Here is a 17041-nt window from a genome sequence, read left to right as displayed (position 1 = left end):
GAAAAGAAAGAACACCCTTGGACAGTCTTTATTGTTAACAGAGTTCTCTTCACATCAGGCCAAAATCTATCTCTGTGTAATTTTTCCCATCACAGTTCTGCCATTTGGGGAGGCACAGCATAGTCTGAAATTTCCCCAAGACAGTCTTTCAGATATTTGAAATCAATACTCATTTCTTCTGTGATAGCAAGCGTCTCCAGGGTTTTTCTATTTTATATATACCCTATATAATAAAAGCCTAATATGCTAAGTGTCTGGTCATCCAGTCATCCTTTCAACCAATCAAAGCATAATATGCTAATGATATGCTAAGGCTGCTCAACCACTCACTATGATGTGCACTGACCACTAGGGGGTAGATGCTCCAACTGGTAGGTTAGCTTGCTGCTGGGGTCCAGCCAATTGGGACTGAGCAAGATGGGCCAGACATGCCTGGAACCCTCCCACAGCCCCTCTCCCCAACTGGCCCCACCCCCAATGGCACCCCACCCATGCACAAATTTGTGTACCGGGCCTCTAGTGTGTGTGTATTTCAGAGAGGGAGAGATAGAAACATCAATGATGAGAGAGAATCATTGATCATTGATTGGTTGCCTCTTGCATGCCCCATATGGGGATCGAGCCCACAACCTGGTCATGTGCCCTGATTGGGAATCGAACCCCTGACTTTCTGGTTCCTAGGTCAATGCTCAACAACTGATCCATGCCAGCCAGGCTCAGGTAGTGTTTTGACAGAGATTTCCTTGAAATCTATGAGTTTAAAAAATATGAACAAAGAAATACCTCCTCCCATATTTGCAGATTGGTTCTGTGCTGGGCACTTCAACACTTAGCCAAACTTGTGTTGAGTTTAGAGATCATCCAGAACTGAAAGCATGGGGGGTTTCTGGTCATTTCTGGGCATGAATCTTGTCCTGGTCATGTATGTGGCTTTCCATATTCCCCCAGTACACACAGGAGATTGTGAGTACCACAATCTCCCAAAGAAACTTCAGCTTTTCTTTCCAGGCTTTATGTGTCATTTTTTGCCTCAGTGACTGCAGGTAGTTTGTTAACTTACAGTGCTTTATAGCAGTGCATGCTGCTTTTCCACCCCAAGTTAAGTTTTGAATTAGAACTTAGATGAGCACCTTGCACCAGGGTTTCGGCAGTCCCCAGACAAGTTAGAACAGACATGCAGAATAATCTGTGGGTAAAGTCTGCTCTTCCCTCTTTGTAATAAGGGACCACGTTCTCCTATCTGGTATGTGTGCTACCATCTTCAAGTTTGTAACTGAACTGGGGGGAAGGGAGCAATGGCAGGTAAAAATGCACAGAGCTTTCCTAATACTTTCAAGTTGACTTTCTCTTGATTAGGATTTGTTTGGATGCTGTAAACCTTTGTTATTTTTCAGAGTTCTGACAAAGTTGGTTATTACAGTTTCTGCTTGTTTTCAATGTTTCTACGGAGGGATGGGGTCTTGGAGTTGCTTACTCTGCTATTTTGCTGATGTCCTCGTAGTTTAATTTCTTAAGTATTTGAAAGCATTACATCTTAGTGACTGCATGTTGTTCCATTATATAGATGTGCCATAATTTATTGTAAATGATGCTGTGATTAACACCTTTCTATATCTCTGATATATTTTTAGGATAGGATAAAATTCCAGAAGTGGAATAACTATATGAAAAGTTATGACATTTTTTTTCAATCTCTTCATATTCATTGCCAAAGTGCCCTTCAGAAGGTTCTTATCAATTTATATTCCTACCGTCAGTGTAAGAAAAGTGTGCATTTTAATACACCCTCACCTATAATAGTCTTTGCCCATTTAATAGTCACAGAAAGGGCATCTTGTGGTTGTTCTATGTCTGCTGCCTTATTTCTCATATGACTTCAGTTTGAATCTACTATTGTGTCGCTCATTCAGTTAGTGATGTACTTTGATTTGTCAATTTTCTCAGATATGTGGGCCCAAGAAGTTACACCATTTTTCTACATAAGAATATAACATTTTCATGCACTCATACATATAAAACTTGAATTTATTTTAAACTTGAATTTATTTTACAGTGAATTTGAATGGTGCCTACCCCAAGCTAGTGCCTTTCAGACCTGTGGGACGGCTGATCTCTCCACCTTTGCTGCTCTCTGTGATTTTCAACATTCTTCTCAGCCTGGCCATGCAGATTGTGGGCTTCATTCTGGTTCAGAGGCAGCCTTGGTACAACAAGGAGATGCACAGGTAAGATCACAGACTTGATGCCAGCTTCCCACTCTCTAATTTCTATCAACCATCACTTGGCCCATACAGCAGGAGGCAACTGAGTCTTCATTCTGCCAAAGGATTTGGCTTCCTTTTAGTCCCTTGTGTACTTTTCCAGTGATCTTCATTTCTCTGTGATAAAACTTGATAGTAACGTTCATTGGCACTCATCTTTGCCTATCTTAGATAATCCTCTCTGACCATCTTTTCTATCAAGGCTGACCATGCATTATATGTTGCTTGGATATCCCCAGTTTAATCCTGATAGCCAGTGACATTATATATTAATATCTTTTTTTCCCACACTCAAATCTGTTCCTGTTGAATGATAAATTATGTGGTCACTCTACTTATAAATGTTTAGAGATATTAACCCACCAGGGGAAAGATTCATGACTTCCTCAGCTCTCTCTCTCTCCCACATAACATTAATATACATGATTGGTGCTCATCTTTTAAAAATAAATAACTTGGATTTATTTATCTAATCTATCATTTATCTACCTATCCTAAATATAGCTTTATCTGTGCTGTTTTTTTCACCTTATTTTTCAGTATATTCTTTCCCAAAGTGCTGACAATTATAGAAACACTGAGGTCATGGAGTCTTTCATGTATTCTCCATAGGTATCTGTCATCTTACTTCATTGGCTTCTTTGGTTTCCTTTTTAGTGCTTGCACTGTGCACAATAAAAGCATTTCAAATATAACCATGCCACCAACTGCCCCAGAAAATGCTGGAAGTAATGATGACTTCAGAAGTTTTGAGAATACAACTATATGGTTCTTGGGAACAATCAACTGCATCATTGTGGCTCTTATCTTCTCTAAAGGAAAACCATTTAGGCAGCCGACCTATAAAAACTGTGAGTAGACTCGTACAGGGCCAGAGGTGAGAGGTCATCAGAGAGGAAGACACACATGCCTGGGTCATTCAGGGAGGTGCTACAGAGTTGACACTTATTCAGGGAATCCTGATTTCCACTCTAGGTTGCTGTAAAACACATAGTGCAGCCTTATTTTGTGGTCTTTTGTTCCCTCCCTCAAAGCTGCATGAAATACTAAGGCTTCTTTTTCCACCTCTTACCTTCACCAGTAGTTTGTTTTTAGGTGTCTTTTCATGGAATCACTCCAAGTTGGAAAGACTCATTTATTTCTATGCTTGTCAGAATTCATCCTGGAGGAGATGGGGGGGACCACAGAGCTCAGTTGGAACAGGTCTCCTGCCATGAAGACAATGGGCAGGTTGGCATTGTGTGGTTGGCAGGCTGGGAGTGGGTTCAGCCTGGAGGAACCTGACTACAGACAGTTGTGGAGGCTCTTGGCCATAGCATCTCCTATTTCCTTCCATTCTGGGCTGCGAGCAGAGTGTATGTTAGAAATATGTGACCTGCTTTCAGGATATTTATTTGGACACCCTCACTGCCCCCCTCTAATCAAGAAAAATTTAGAAGCACAAGTTGAAATGTCAATATCATCATAAAAGTTTGTTCAGAGAAAATTATGTTGCCCTTCTTGGGACGACAAAGCAATAGAATAGTGACCTCTACATGACTGCAATTTAAACATATTTATTTACAGCCCTCCTTTTCCCCCAGAAGATTTGAGGTGGGTGATTTGCATTAAAGACACTCAGATACTTGAATGCCTTCACGGCATTTATTTTGTAATAATAAAAATAACTTCTTGTAATAATCTAAGTGTGCTTTGTCAATGTTACCCTCTATCTATTTCCACTTGCCTCAAGGACATGCATAGGCATTTTAGAGGTGAGACCCGTTGCATAGAAATGAGTACTTTCCATTTATTATGCTGTGTTTGGATGTGGAAATCAAGTAAATTTAATCAGCATTAATATAGAATATGTCTTTCAATAGATGTGACACTCTATATTCTGATTTCTCTAAATGATAGCTTGTGTTTTTATTTCCTCAGATATATTTGTCCTTGTGCTGATTGTACAGCTGGCTGTGTGTCTATTCCTCCTATTTGCTGATATTCCAGATTTATATAGGCGTTTGGATGTAAGTCTTATCTCTGGGATATGGTGATTTTTACAGTAAATTAATACCCTGAATTCAAAAATCAGGCCATAACTGCAATTTACATGGATTCTTGGACACCAATTGTGCTTTTAGAAAAGTTTTTTTTTAAATGCCAAATTTATTCACATTTTTTAATTAAGCTGGTCTAGTCTTGATTTCAAGTATTTCAAAAGCATGGAACATTTTTCTTTTAAAGGATTCCCTTTAAGATTGGAAAATCTACTTATACATTTTTTTTTTTTCAAATATGAGAGAATTTTCCCCCAAATGCTTCTGTCTTGAAGCTGTTTAAAACAGAATTCCCTATAACACTTTTTCAGTTAATTCTTAAATATGTATTTACACCTTTCTTTTTTACCTCTTTAGAAATGTATTTTTCTGATATTCATACTTAATGTCAGCAAATCTTACAGTTAAAAAAGCCAGGCATTTTAGAGGTGAGACCTCATGAACTCTCTTAGAGTTTTGTTTCAACTTTGAAACATTATACGAGAAATTTTATAAGTTCAAGCAAGGGAAAATAATATATTTTGTTTCTTCTAACCAATCCTACATTTCAAATAGAAGTTAAGCATTACTAAATGTCTTTTAAACCACTAAATAGAAAGCAGAAGAGAAGATCAAAGAAAGTGAGTTCTCCCCTCCCCCCCACTTAGTGCTTTGCAGACTTGCTTCCCTTCCTCTCTGACTCAAAGACAAGTTTCACAAGGGCCAAGATCCTATCTGATTTGTTCTTGTATAGACAGTGCCTTGCATAACAAATGGGTACAAAATGGCAAAAAATGACTGGTGGATGGTTATATGTCAGTTTCCTAAATGTAGACAAGCACTTGGAGCACATAGTGCATTCCAAACCAATAGTACCTTCAGAAACCCAGCATAACATAAACTAGTAACATATTCAGTTTTCTTTTTATAATTGCACTAGAGGCCTGATGCACAAAATTCATGAAACAGTAGACCTTCCTTCCCCTGGCTGCTGGCACCAGCTTCCTTCTGGCACCTAGGACCCCAGCTTGCTTCCCTCCGGCTGCCCACAAGCACCTGGGACCTGGGCTTCCCTCTGGTCCTGGCTTCATCTGGAAGGACCTTTGGAATGACATCCAGAATGATGTTTGGTCTAATTAGAATATTACCATTTATTATTATAGAGTACTGTGGTTAACAATGTAATTGCCACTGCTAAGTGTCTTCATAAGTTACATTAAGTAATTATGAAGATAGTCTTTGTCCTTTAGTCTTCCAAGTGGGTTAAAATTCTGTATCCCTGCAGAAGTGAAGATTTGTCATGTTGGGCTTAGTTACACTCTTTAATAGTGAGCACTCTAACTGGGAGGCTCAGTCCCCTAGCATAACGAAATAAGGAACATATTTGGTTGGAAGGGAACATGTGTGAAGTCACTACTAGCATGATGGCAAAGGATTCTGCAAGGAATTATTGCTTACTCTAAAAGTAGTCACTTTCTTATTAGTGCATGAAATTGTGAGTACATTTTAGAAATGTGAATATGCAGGCAGGGAAAATTATAATATTGTTACTTTATCCTTCCATCTTTGAAAATGCATCTATACTAATAATAGAGGAATATGCAAATTGTCCGAGATGCTGTCACAGTAACAGTAATAACCAAATAGCAGACTGCATGGGTAACCAGGCTGGCGGGGGGGTGGGAGGGCAGATGAGGGAAACCAAGCTGTCAGGGGGGAAGTTGGGGTGACCAGGGATGCAGTAGGGGTGACCAGGCTGGCAGAGTGAGGAAGTTGGGGGCAACCAGGCCAGCAGAGGGGGGACAGTAAGGGGCAATCAGGTTGGCAGGGGGGCAGTTAGGGATGACCAAGCCAGCAGGGGGGTGATCTGGTTAGCAGGCAGAGGCAATTAGGGGTGATCAGGTTGGCAGGTAGGTGAGAAGTTAGGAGTTAGCAGTCTTGGATTTTGAGAGGGATGTCTGATTGCCTCTCAGCAGCAGACCCCTGGAATTGGGCCTAAACTGGCAGTCAGATATCCCCTGAGGAATCCCAGATTGGAGAGGGTGCAGGCTGGGCTGAGGGGACCCCCCAACCACCCATGCATGAATTTTGTGCACCATCTGATTTATGAAATTTATTTTATTTCAAATGGAATTGTGAGCTTTTTGAAAATTAGTTATTGCTCATTTAAAAATGCATTTTTTTTTTTTACAAAAACAACAGCAGAGGATATATTCACATGGTTTAAAATTCAAAAGTTAAAGTTATATAGTGAAAAAATATTTTCCTTCTTTTTTAAAAAAATATATTTTATTGATTTTGTACAGAGAGGAAGGGAGAGAGATAGAATTAGAAATATCGATGAGAGAGAGTCATCGATCAGCTGCTTCTTGCACACCCCCTACTGGGGATATGCCTGCAACCAAGGTACGTGCCCTTGACCGGAATAGAACCCGGGATCCTTCAGTCCCCAAGCCGATGCTCTATCCTTTGAGCCAAACCAGTCTCGGCTTTCCTTCTTTTTTTGTTCCCCAGCTACCAGTTCCCCTTTCTGGAGGCAACTGATGACACCAGTTTATTTTACATAATTTCATAATATTTTGGGATATATACACAATATATGAATGTGTTATGTTTCTTATATATAGATGAGATGTGTAAGAAAGTTACTGGAGGGATTGCCTATAGAAAAAAAAAAAACCTTAGGAAGCTGGAGGAGGTGCAGAGGGTACTACACTAGGTGGTCTGACCTCTGTGAAGGAGAGAGGGAAGGAAGGTGGGAAAGGTGAGTAGTTTCGGACTATAGCACAGGTATAAAAAAGTTGAGCCAAAGTTGCTCATCAGAGGTATATAGTATCTCACAGAATGAATGAGATTGGAATCTTGCTGTTCCCAGTTTTATTAGCCATGAGCAGCCCATGGAAGTGTGGCCTCAACATGAATGAATTCTGCGTCTATCAGCTGGGGCACCTGTTACTTATGCTCTCGGCAGCAGATCAGAGTGGAGTCTGGTCCTGGCTGCCACAATCACATCAACAGTCCCGCGCTTTGTTCTTTTGTGTAACAGTCTATTTTGCTAATTGATCCCATGTCAGTACATAAAACTTCCTCATTGTTTTTATACTAATGTAGTATTTCATTATATATATATATATATCTTCATACCATAATGTATGTGCAGTCCCTATTGATCAACATTTAGATTTCAAAAAAATTTAGTATTGCAAACAAAGCTGCAATAAAATAACCTTATACATATATCATTCCAACCAAGTACAAGTACATCTCTAGGGTAAATTCCTAGAAATGAATTTGGACTTTAAATTTTAATAGCATGTCCCTCAATAAAGCTGTACCAGTATTTACTCCCACCAGTGTAAAGACAATATAAGAGGCAGTGCCAGGTAAAGTGCACTTGGCTGTTTCTCTTGTTTATTCATTCACCCATTTATTGTACATCTATAACATATCTATCTTGAGCCTGGGGAGGGGCTAGGGAAGATAGAGAGGAAGTGGGGGAAGAGACAGGTAGTGGCATGTGTGCCCTCAGAGTCTCTTGGGAGTAGAGTCACATCCCTGTATTCCCTCATGGAAACAAACAACACAAGCAAACAAAAAATACTTTTACTATTTTTTTTTTGTTGTAAGGTGACCAGACTTATTTTAGGAAATTTAGAAATTACAGAGAAAAAAGAAGAAAGAAAGGAAGATTTAAAAAAAAGTAGCTATCATAGTTCCAAAGTCACTGGCATCATTGGGTATAATTTTTCCACAGTGTTTTCTGTGCATACATGCATATAAATACTTACACACATAAAACATATCTGTTATACATGAGTATAACATGTGCACACATGTGTGTCTATTGCATATGTGATTTATAAAATATGAAAGTGTACACTGTGAACACGTGGATATTTTCCAGCATATATTTGTCTCCAGACTAACTGTGCTTTGTCTCCTGCCAGTTGCTCTGCACTCCTGTCCTGTGGAGGGGCTGCATTGTCATTATGCTCAGCTGCAATTTCATTGTATCCCTTTTTGTGGAGGTAAGTGCCCTCAGGCTGCTGATCTCTGGTGTGTGTGTGTGTGTGTGTGTGTGTGTGTGTGTGTGTGTGTGTGTGTGTGTGTGACATTTTAGGGGAGCCTGAAAAAGGAACATCTTTAGCTGACAAGGCTCAGCAGTGCAAGGGGCTTCATTTCTTGGTAACATGAGCAACAGTGCTTTCCTCTAGTGAGCTCAAAACAAGGTGCTTGTGTTCCCACCTATAAAGTGGGTCTGGAAGACTAGAACTATGATCGCTAGGGTCTGTTCATTTCTAAAATTGACAAAAGAAAGGCCCAACTCAGATCATTTTTTTAAATTGAGATGTGATTCACACACTATAAAATTTACCTTTTAAAAGTGTACAATTTAGTGATTTTTAGTATTTTTATTGAGTTGTGCAACCACCACCACTATCTAATTCTGGAACATTCTCATCACCCCCCAAAAGATCCTGTCCCATTAGCAGTCCCTCTACACCTCCCCTTCTTCCTCCTTCAGCCCCTAGCAACCACTAATTTATTTTCTATCTCTATGGATTTGCCTATTCTGGACATTTCATATAAAGGAATCATACAATATATGGCCTTTTGTATCTGGCTTCTTTTACTTAAAAGCTTGTATCATTTTTACTGTACAGATGGGAAATGAGATTCCTAGTGAGCTTTTGCTGGCCTTTATTCTTCAGCTCCCACTTCCTCAGTATAATGAGCTTGTACTTCCCTCATCTCTGCTATGTGGTTCTCTTTGTCCTCCTTCAGTACTGTTGGACATAATCTTCATTCTTCAAAACTTACTGTTAGTCAGGAGGGGTGTCCCCCGAAAGGCATGTCAAAGGAGAGGTGAGCTGCAGGACCCCATCTGTCCCCATTCCCGCCCTCATTACAAAGGCAGGCTTGTTCTAGTGAGGGGGGAATTCATGGGGGCACTATCACCTGATGTCCCACAGGATTTTGTAGGCAGGACTTCAACAAACCTTCCTTACTGAACAGGGTAACGATTGCACAGGAACGATTGGTAGAATAAGACAAAGAATAGGGTACTGGAGCTTCTCTCTGTGCTCAAGTTTGAGGGCTTCTCAAGTTGATTGGACACAAGAATCACCTGGAGGGCATTAAAACACAGATTGTCCACCCTGCCCCCAACTTTCATGACTCAGTAGATCTGGAGCAGGCACACACTTTCATTCCCCAAGTTTCCTGGTGATTCTGGTGCTGCTAGTTCAGGGACCACCCACTGAGAAGCACTGTGCTACAGCATATGGTTTCCAAATCCACCAAGTTAATGAAAGAGCATCATCAGGGGTGTCCTCATACTGAATTGCGGAAGATAGTCCTTGCCCTTTAAAGGAATATGTACCTTGTCTCTGTCCACAATCACATTATTTCCTCTATTACCTCTTTTCCACTTCTGTGTGTTGAAATGTTATGCTGATAATACTATGAACAATAAAAAATATATATACTTTAAAAAAATGCTCATCTATCCTCAGTGGCACAGCTGTAGGACTATGCTCTTTGTGAATTTTTCTGGATGCCTAGCTCAGTTAGGCAAGGAACAAAAGTCAACTAGCAGTGGTTTAAACAATAAAGACCCATTTAAAAAGACTGGAAGTAAGTGACTTCGGGGCTGATTTAGTGACTGGGCGTCATGAGGGATCTACCTTCTTTTACCTTCTGTCCCACTAGCCTTAGATCTTGGTCTTTCATGTTTGTGCTTGTTGCTTATGGCACCCAGACAGCTTCTGCACAGCTGGGCATTGCATCTGTTTTCAGTGTAGGAGAAAAAGGAAGGTAGGCACCAGCAAGCTTTTTTCCTTCAAGTATGAATCTATTATCAGTGAACAAAAAAAAATCCTACAGTCCATCTGCAGGCTTTCTCTTATGCTCATTGATTATAACTGTGTCTCCTTGGTATTCTGAGTAGAAAAGAATTCTGGGAAAGTGGGTTTGTACCAAAATGATAGACAGATTAGCTTAGACTGCTTATGTGTTTGTTTTTCCTTTTAGGCCAGCAGGGAAGAGTTGGGAGGGATGAGATGTAGGGATAACAGAGCAACACAGTCTGCTGCAATCCCCTTGCAGGAAGCCATTCCACAGTCAGCATAGTTGCCGTTAGGAGCTTAAGCTGGGGGTAGTGTCCCTGTGTTTAAATCCTGGCGTCACCCATTCTTGCTCCCTGACTTCGGGCAGTACCTTGCTACTCCACTTCTCTGTATCTCTGTTTCCTCACCTATAAAATAGTGAGGAAACTATTTTATGTTTTCCTTACCTCAAGGGTTACTGTGAGCATGACATGTGAACAGTGAAAAGCATATAGTAAGTAATCTTGGTAGATATAAGCTAAGATTATTCCATTAATCGTGTGGTACTTATGATTTCTTACTTTGTGTCTACCAATCATTCAGGCATTCGTGTCTTCATTCACTCTTTTCACAAGCATTTGATGACCATGTGCCATATTCTAGGGCATGATGCCAGCTGATGGAGAGGGAGATTTAATACTCGTGGAAGATAAGGTTTCTCTGTTGCTTCTCATGTTGAGTGAGAAATTGACACTTGTGGGTGTCTAGTGTGTGTTCCCAGCAGCTCCTTCACTGAGAAATAGCATAGCAGGGTTCCAGGTCCCAGGTCTCCTCCATGAAGTTACCAATTCTCTGCTGTCAGTGCAGGATATAAACCCAAGCCATTTGAGTCTTTGTAGAGCAAGCATGTCAAACTCAAAGGTTAACACAGGCCAAATAATTGAGGCATTTGGCCCACAGGCTGTGAGTATGACATGCTTGCTGTAGAGTGACAGGACAGATTATCTCTTAGGACTTCTGCTTCCTTTTTCGGTGAATTCTTGCCTCATAAGGTGAGCCTAGCAGAGTAGGTAAAGGCCCCACATTATTATGGATGCAGCAAGATGTTTTCCTCAGGTTTCATTTAGGTGCATCTGACACAAGATAATAAGGATTCTTAGGATGGGCTGTGCTAACTCCATACTGGCTTTCCAGGCTATGGTAGAGATGATCCAGAGAGGTATTGAGCTACAAGTATGGGATATGGCTGGCTTCCTTTTGCAGAGTCCTGAGTGTTGTCTGGTCTGCTGAGAGATCTAACCCTAACCTTAATCTTAGAGCTTCCCAACAAACAAACAGATTTGAACAAGACCTTACCTTTATTTTGCCAATTTGTATGATCTAACCATTAGCTGAGACACAGAGGAGCTAATATTTATAGCTTTAATCCCTCCCCCTTTTTATTATTTGTTAGAGGCCCAGTGCACAAATTGGTGCACTGAGGGGAGAGGGGTTCCTAAGCCCAGCCTGTGCCCTCTCACAGTCTGGGAGCCCCAGGATGGATACCTCCCCCACAGAGGGAGGCCCCACCAACCTACTGCGGCTTGCAGGTCAGTGGCCTGGGCCTTTCTCTGCAGGACAATCAAGGGACGATGGCTGAGGCCCTGACCAACCACATCACACCTACACTGGCTGGCCTGGTGTCAGGTGGTGTCATAGAGTGGTCGTCCAGATGGTCGTTCAGCTGTTCTGCATATAGGTGTTTGTATGTATATAATAAAATCCTAATATGCAAATTGACCAAATGGCCGAACAGCCATTTGAGACCACTCTATGACACCTATATATAGGTGTTTGTATATATATATAAATGTGAATTATTTGAGAACTCATGAGGATATTTTTAGTTTTTTTTGTTTGTTTGTTTTAAGAATGGCATCTTATCAAGGCATTTCTTTTGTTTCTAGTTTTGAATTTAATTTACAATGTAGAGTGACAGGACAGATTACCTCTCAGGCATTCAGTTTTATTTTCCAGAGTAGCAGAGTGATATTGGCCATCATACATCCAGAACTGTGAAAAATCTCAAGGCACGTTGTAGAGCACTAAAGGTTGTGTGTGTGTGTGTGTGTGTGTGTGTGTGTGTGTGTGTGTATTTGCTTCATTGTTTTTTTTTAAAGCCTGCTAAGATTTCCAGAAGGTAAGTTAAATTTTAAGACCACTAATTGGATACCCATGATCCTGCCTTATCCCAGCTCCAAGGCGAACTACTACTTTTTTGTTAAATTAAGGAGGACAAAAGCCTTGCTGTAGGAAAGTAGAATAACAGGTCTGGCTAGGTGAGCCCTGAGGTTTGCAAGGTTGATGAAATGCTATGTGTTTTTTAGCCTGCTATTGAATGATCAGTTTTTATAGCAAGGTTCACACTAGTTGTTTTCTATTATTTCCATGGGCAGTGGGTGGATTTTAGGAAAACTACTATCCTGGCAAAGTTTCTTATAGAATACTACAGAATTCACTCTTTCAGTTCAACAAAGATACCTGTGATAGACACCAAAACCAGTTCTAATTCTGTGGGGCAGCTTGGCTCCTCATATTTTTTTGCTTTGTTTCTTTCATAACTTCTAAGATGGTCAACTTTTGTGACTGTTTGGGATCAGAAGGAGATGGTTCACAGGCGCTAGCAGAGCCAAACACTAGACCTGAGAATTGCATTGGAGAAATATTGTCTACTTTATTGATGAAGGACATCACCCAGGAGAACAGGAAGCTAATGCTCAAAAGCCTGAACTCCCTTGCTATGTGTAGGTTACAGATCATACAGGGTAAAATCACAAGACACAGTAGGCTAGCTAGGGATTCACAGTCCTGCTGGGAGTTGATTGGTCAGAGATAAGGTAAGGGTAATAAATTATTTCTTCAGGCTTGAGGACAGCTCTGAAGTCTTTTCCATTGTCCCTCTGCTTGGTCTCAAAGGAAAGTAGCAAGGAGATGGTTCCATTCTGGGCTCAAGAACTAAAACACAACTTGGGTCATGATGTCACCTTTAGAGGTCTGGGCCTTGTGATCATTAGTCAGGTCTAGGCAACAGTCTTCTGCTGCCATGATGGTTGCTGTTATCCAGGGAAAGGATAGGTCTTTGAGGCCTATAGACCCACAGAAAGAGAGATATTATTTCTAGAGGTTGGTTTCAAAAGCTAAATTTAACCAAAGTCATAAGGACCCTCAATTTCATGACTAAACATGATAAAAATGATAATGCCCTCCCATGCACTCTGTATTGTAACTTATATCTTGAACCCTATTCGAGGCTAAGTCTAATTCATGAAATAAAATGACAGTCCAAAATGTTTCTATGGAGACGTACCTGGTAATCTTAAAAATACGGTATAATTATTTGTAAGTGAAGGTTAGAGGTATATGTGAACAGGGCCAGAGTGCACAGCCTGTTAAATGAATAGTTCAGAGGGTAGAAAGGGGAGGTAGGAGCCATGCCATGCCCTGCATTGTGATGGGAGTTATATAATCCTCATGACACACCTAAGAGGAAGAAATTATTATTTCTAATTACTGAGTCTCTGATAGGGTAATTAATTTGTCCATAGTGGGTGTCAGAGCTAGAATTAAATCTAGATCTGTTTAACTCCAAGGCTGTGGCCCACATTCCAATTTCACTGACCTCTGTTCTTAACTATGCAGCAGGGTGCATACCAAAGCCACACCATACATGTGGCACATCTTCCTATAGGGTCTATTTCAGCTGGTGGTTAGTAATTTTAAATGCCATTTTATATCAAATCAAATATGGTTGTGGTTGGAATGGACTGTGACATTTGAATGATTTTAAATGTTAGGGGAACCGTGGGACATATCAAAGAAACCTGGCACTGTCCACTAACCTCTATATTTCCTGACCCTATGGTATTAAATTTAATTTCTGTATGAGATTCAGAAGGAATTTCATCCTTGAGGCAGACTACTTCAAACTGTGTTTCCAGATTCTTGAAAACATGTGCTTTACTCTTATCCCAGAGGAGTTCTGTAAGTGGAAAGGTTGGAGCACCTATCATGTAAAACCACCTTGGATTTGTTTGTCTAGGCCTGAAGTTCTTTGTCAAGCTGGGCATTGGCAGCCAACACAATAGTGTCTTACTAGAGTCAATGGGGGCCATAACCTGGAAGCACTTGACCTTTGATTGTAAAGAGCAACTCTTTTATTTTGCAGGAGGCCATTATTGAAAACCGAGCCCTATGGATGATGATCAAAAGGTACTTTGGCTATCAATCAAAAAGCCAGTATCGGATATGGCACCGGGCCTTGGCAAATGACCCTACGTGGCCCCCACTGGACCAAATGTCTTCCTCTGACCTGCCAGAGTGTGGCAGGGACATGTCTTATAGCAACCCGGTATTTGAGAGCAACGAGGAACAACTCTGAAAACAATGGGATATTCAAGTTGAGAAAACATAGAAACAATGACAAAAAAGACCAGTTTCAGCAATATTTTTAAAGCAATGAGACTCTTACAATATCAGCAGGAATTTTTGGAATCAAGCACCTATTTGGTCATGGTGACAAATTAAAGTCTGCTTGATAAAATACTTTCTGCAAAGCAGAACACTGCCCCAGGAAAGTGCCTTCCTCTTGGCCTCTGAAAGTATTGGACATGTTCAGTGAATGGAGACTGGGCCAAGGATGGCAATGGGCCAAGAGACTGGAAAGCTAAAGGAGATGTACTCTTTCATCTTAGATAATATATATTTTAAATGAGTTGAGGGAAAGTAGCATCATGTATAGTCATAGAATCATAGCATGTTAAAGATCAGTTCTCAGTTCTTATTTCATTGCTAGAGAAACGAACGTGTGGAAACCATCACACAATCTTCACTATCTAGTTTCCTTCCCTTTGCAGTACTTTTACAATGTGAGACATTTCTTTCTACTTTTGGCCTTCTCCATGTATTAGTAAAGATAGCCTAAGCTGATGCTGCAGTAACAAACAACTCCCATATCTCAGTGGCTTAGCACACAAGAAGTCCTTTTTCTTGGTTCAGATGACTATTTAGAAGAGATCTCCTCAGAGAGGTGACTGCTCTAATCTGATGACTTCATCCACTCAACACAAAGATGTGACAGGAAAGGAAGAGAATGGAGATCAAACAAGGGCTCTTCGCTGCCTGACTCCAAGAGTGGCACATGTCTCTTCCACCACTCACATCTCATTAATGGGGATGGCAGAGGAACAGTCTTCTGTATTTAGGGTTGGCTTCATGGGCATATGATCTGTGCTGTCACACAGGACCCATGATTTGACATGTGGGGCACACTCTTGGTTTAATGCCCTGCTGTTGTCATCTTAAAATTCTTCGAATAAAGGTTGCTACATTTTCATTTCGTGCTGGGCCCCACAAATTTGTAGTTGGTCCAGCCTGTATTCCTGGAAAAGAAGAGACCATTGCACATATCAAAGGGTCCTTCTACTATCCTCTAACCTCTAAATTTTCTAACCCTATGAACTTTTGAGTATTGATAACCTTCTTTGCACATGCCCGACTAAAGGATTTTTACTCCTGTTCTGTTATTTTTGTGCTACAACATGTTACCATCGATATAAGTCTACACAGCCTACATATTTCTTAGGTTTAGGCTTCAGTGTTCAGAAAACAAAAATCTCTCCCATTTCATCACTATTACAGCTTGGTTATACTTGATTTATTCATTATAGAAAACACCCAGGTTTCTCTTAGCTCAGCAAACAATGCTGAATTCTAGGAGAAAATCCACAAATACCATTTTTGAGCAAAAGCAACATTTTTATTATGCACATCAAGTCCTAGGAGAATGAGGTAGGCAGGGTTGAGTGTCCTGGCTCAGAACAAGTGGTTGGCTTTGCTACACTCATCAGCACCTGCAGTCATTACCTTCCCTGGCTGAACTCCTGTGACTATAGATGATTCTGGGAACTTGGTGTTTTCCCAGTGAAGGCACCATGTTGTTTCTGGTTTTAAATTGGGGTGTTAAGAATCATTAGAATAGACTGCAGAGTCACTGTCTTCCTTGGTACAGAAGAAATGTTTCCATTTACAAAGTCAGCTTCAGCAGTGTTATGACAACTTTGAGTATCTTTTTTCTAAAGTGGATAATTTTCCATATTTTTTTTAAAGTGGGGGCACTGTGGGCAGAGCAAACTGGAGATGGTATACAACCTAGTGACCAGCAAAATCAGGGTGCACATCAAGAAATTAAAAAAAAAAAGTGCTGGTGTGGATGTGGAGAAAAGGGAACCCTCATACACTATTGGTGGGAATGCAGCCACTGTGCAAAGCAGTATGGAGTTAACTCACAAAATTAAAAAATGGAACATTCTTATGACCCAGTGATTCCACTTATAGGAATATATCTGAAGAAACTCAAAACACTAATTTGAAAGAACATATACACCCTTAGTTTATTGCAGTGTTACTTACAATAGATGAGATTTGGAAGTAGCCCAAGTGCCCATTGGTAGATGGGTGGATAAAAAAAAGTTATGCTACATTTATACAATGGAATACTACTCAGCCATAAAAAAGAAGGAAATCGTACCTTTTGTGACAGCATGAATAGACCTGGAGAGTATATGCTAAGTGAAATAAACCAGCCAGAGAAAGACAAGTATCATATGATTTTATTTATATGTGGACTCCAATGAAGAAAATCCAATATAATAAAAGGCTAATATGTAAATTGACCAAACAGCAGAATGACCTGTGCTATGACACTAAATGCAAGAGCTGCCCCCTGGTGGTCAGTGCGCTCCCACAGGGGGACCACTGCTTAGCCAGAAGCCAGGCTCACCTATGCAAGCAGGTTTACATCTCCTGAGGGCTCTTGGACTGCGAGAGGCCCACATCAGGCTAAGAGACCCTCCTTCCCCCCAGTGCACATATGTCATGAACTGGACCTCTAGTTAGC

General features: G+C 40.6%; 1 protein-coding gene across 1 annotated transcript in view; it reads left to right on the top strand.

Moving 5' to 3' along the window:
* The window catches only part of ATP13A4 (ATPase 13A4), a 120762-nt gene extending 105022 nt beyond the window's left edge, over positions 1–15740 (top strand). The window contains exons 26-30 of the mRNA XM_084872833.1: positions 2054–2225; positions 2919–3112; positions 4182–4270; positions 8227–8307; positions 14312–15740. Of these exons, the coding sequence (XP_084728959.1) occupies positions 2054–2225; positions 2919–3112; positions 4182–4270; positions 8227–8307; positions 14312–14524 (749 nt within the window). The 3' untranslated portion in view covers positions 14525–15740. The remainder of the gene's footprint in view (positions 1–2053; positions 2226–2918; positions 3113–4181; positions 4271–8226; positions 8308–14311) is intronic.
* The last annotated feature ends 1301 nt before the right edge of the window (positions 15741–17041 follow it).

Source organism: Pipistrellus hanaki, assembly GCF_964339955.1.
Source record: "Pipistrellus hanaki genome assembly, chromosome: 2".
Taxonomy (NCBI): Eukaryota; Metazoa; Chordata; class Mammalia; order Chiroptera; family Vespertilionidae; genus Pipistrellus; species Pipistrellus hanaki.
Note: the sequence above shows the minus strand (reverse complement) of the source record. Positions and strands in the feature narration are given on the sequence as shown.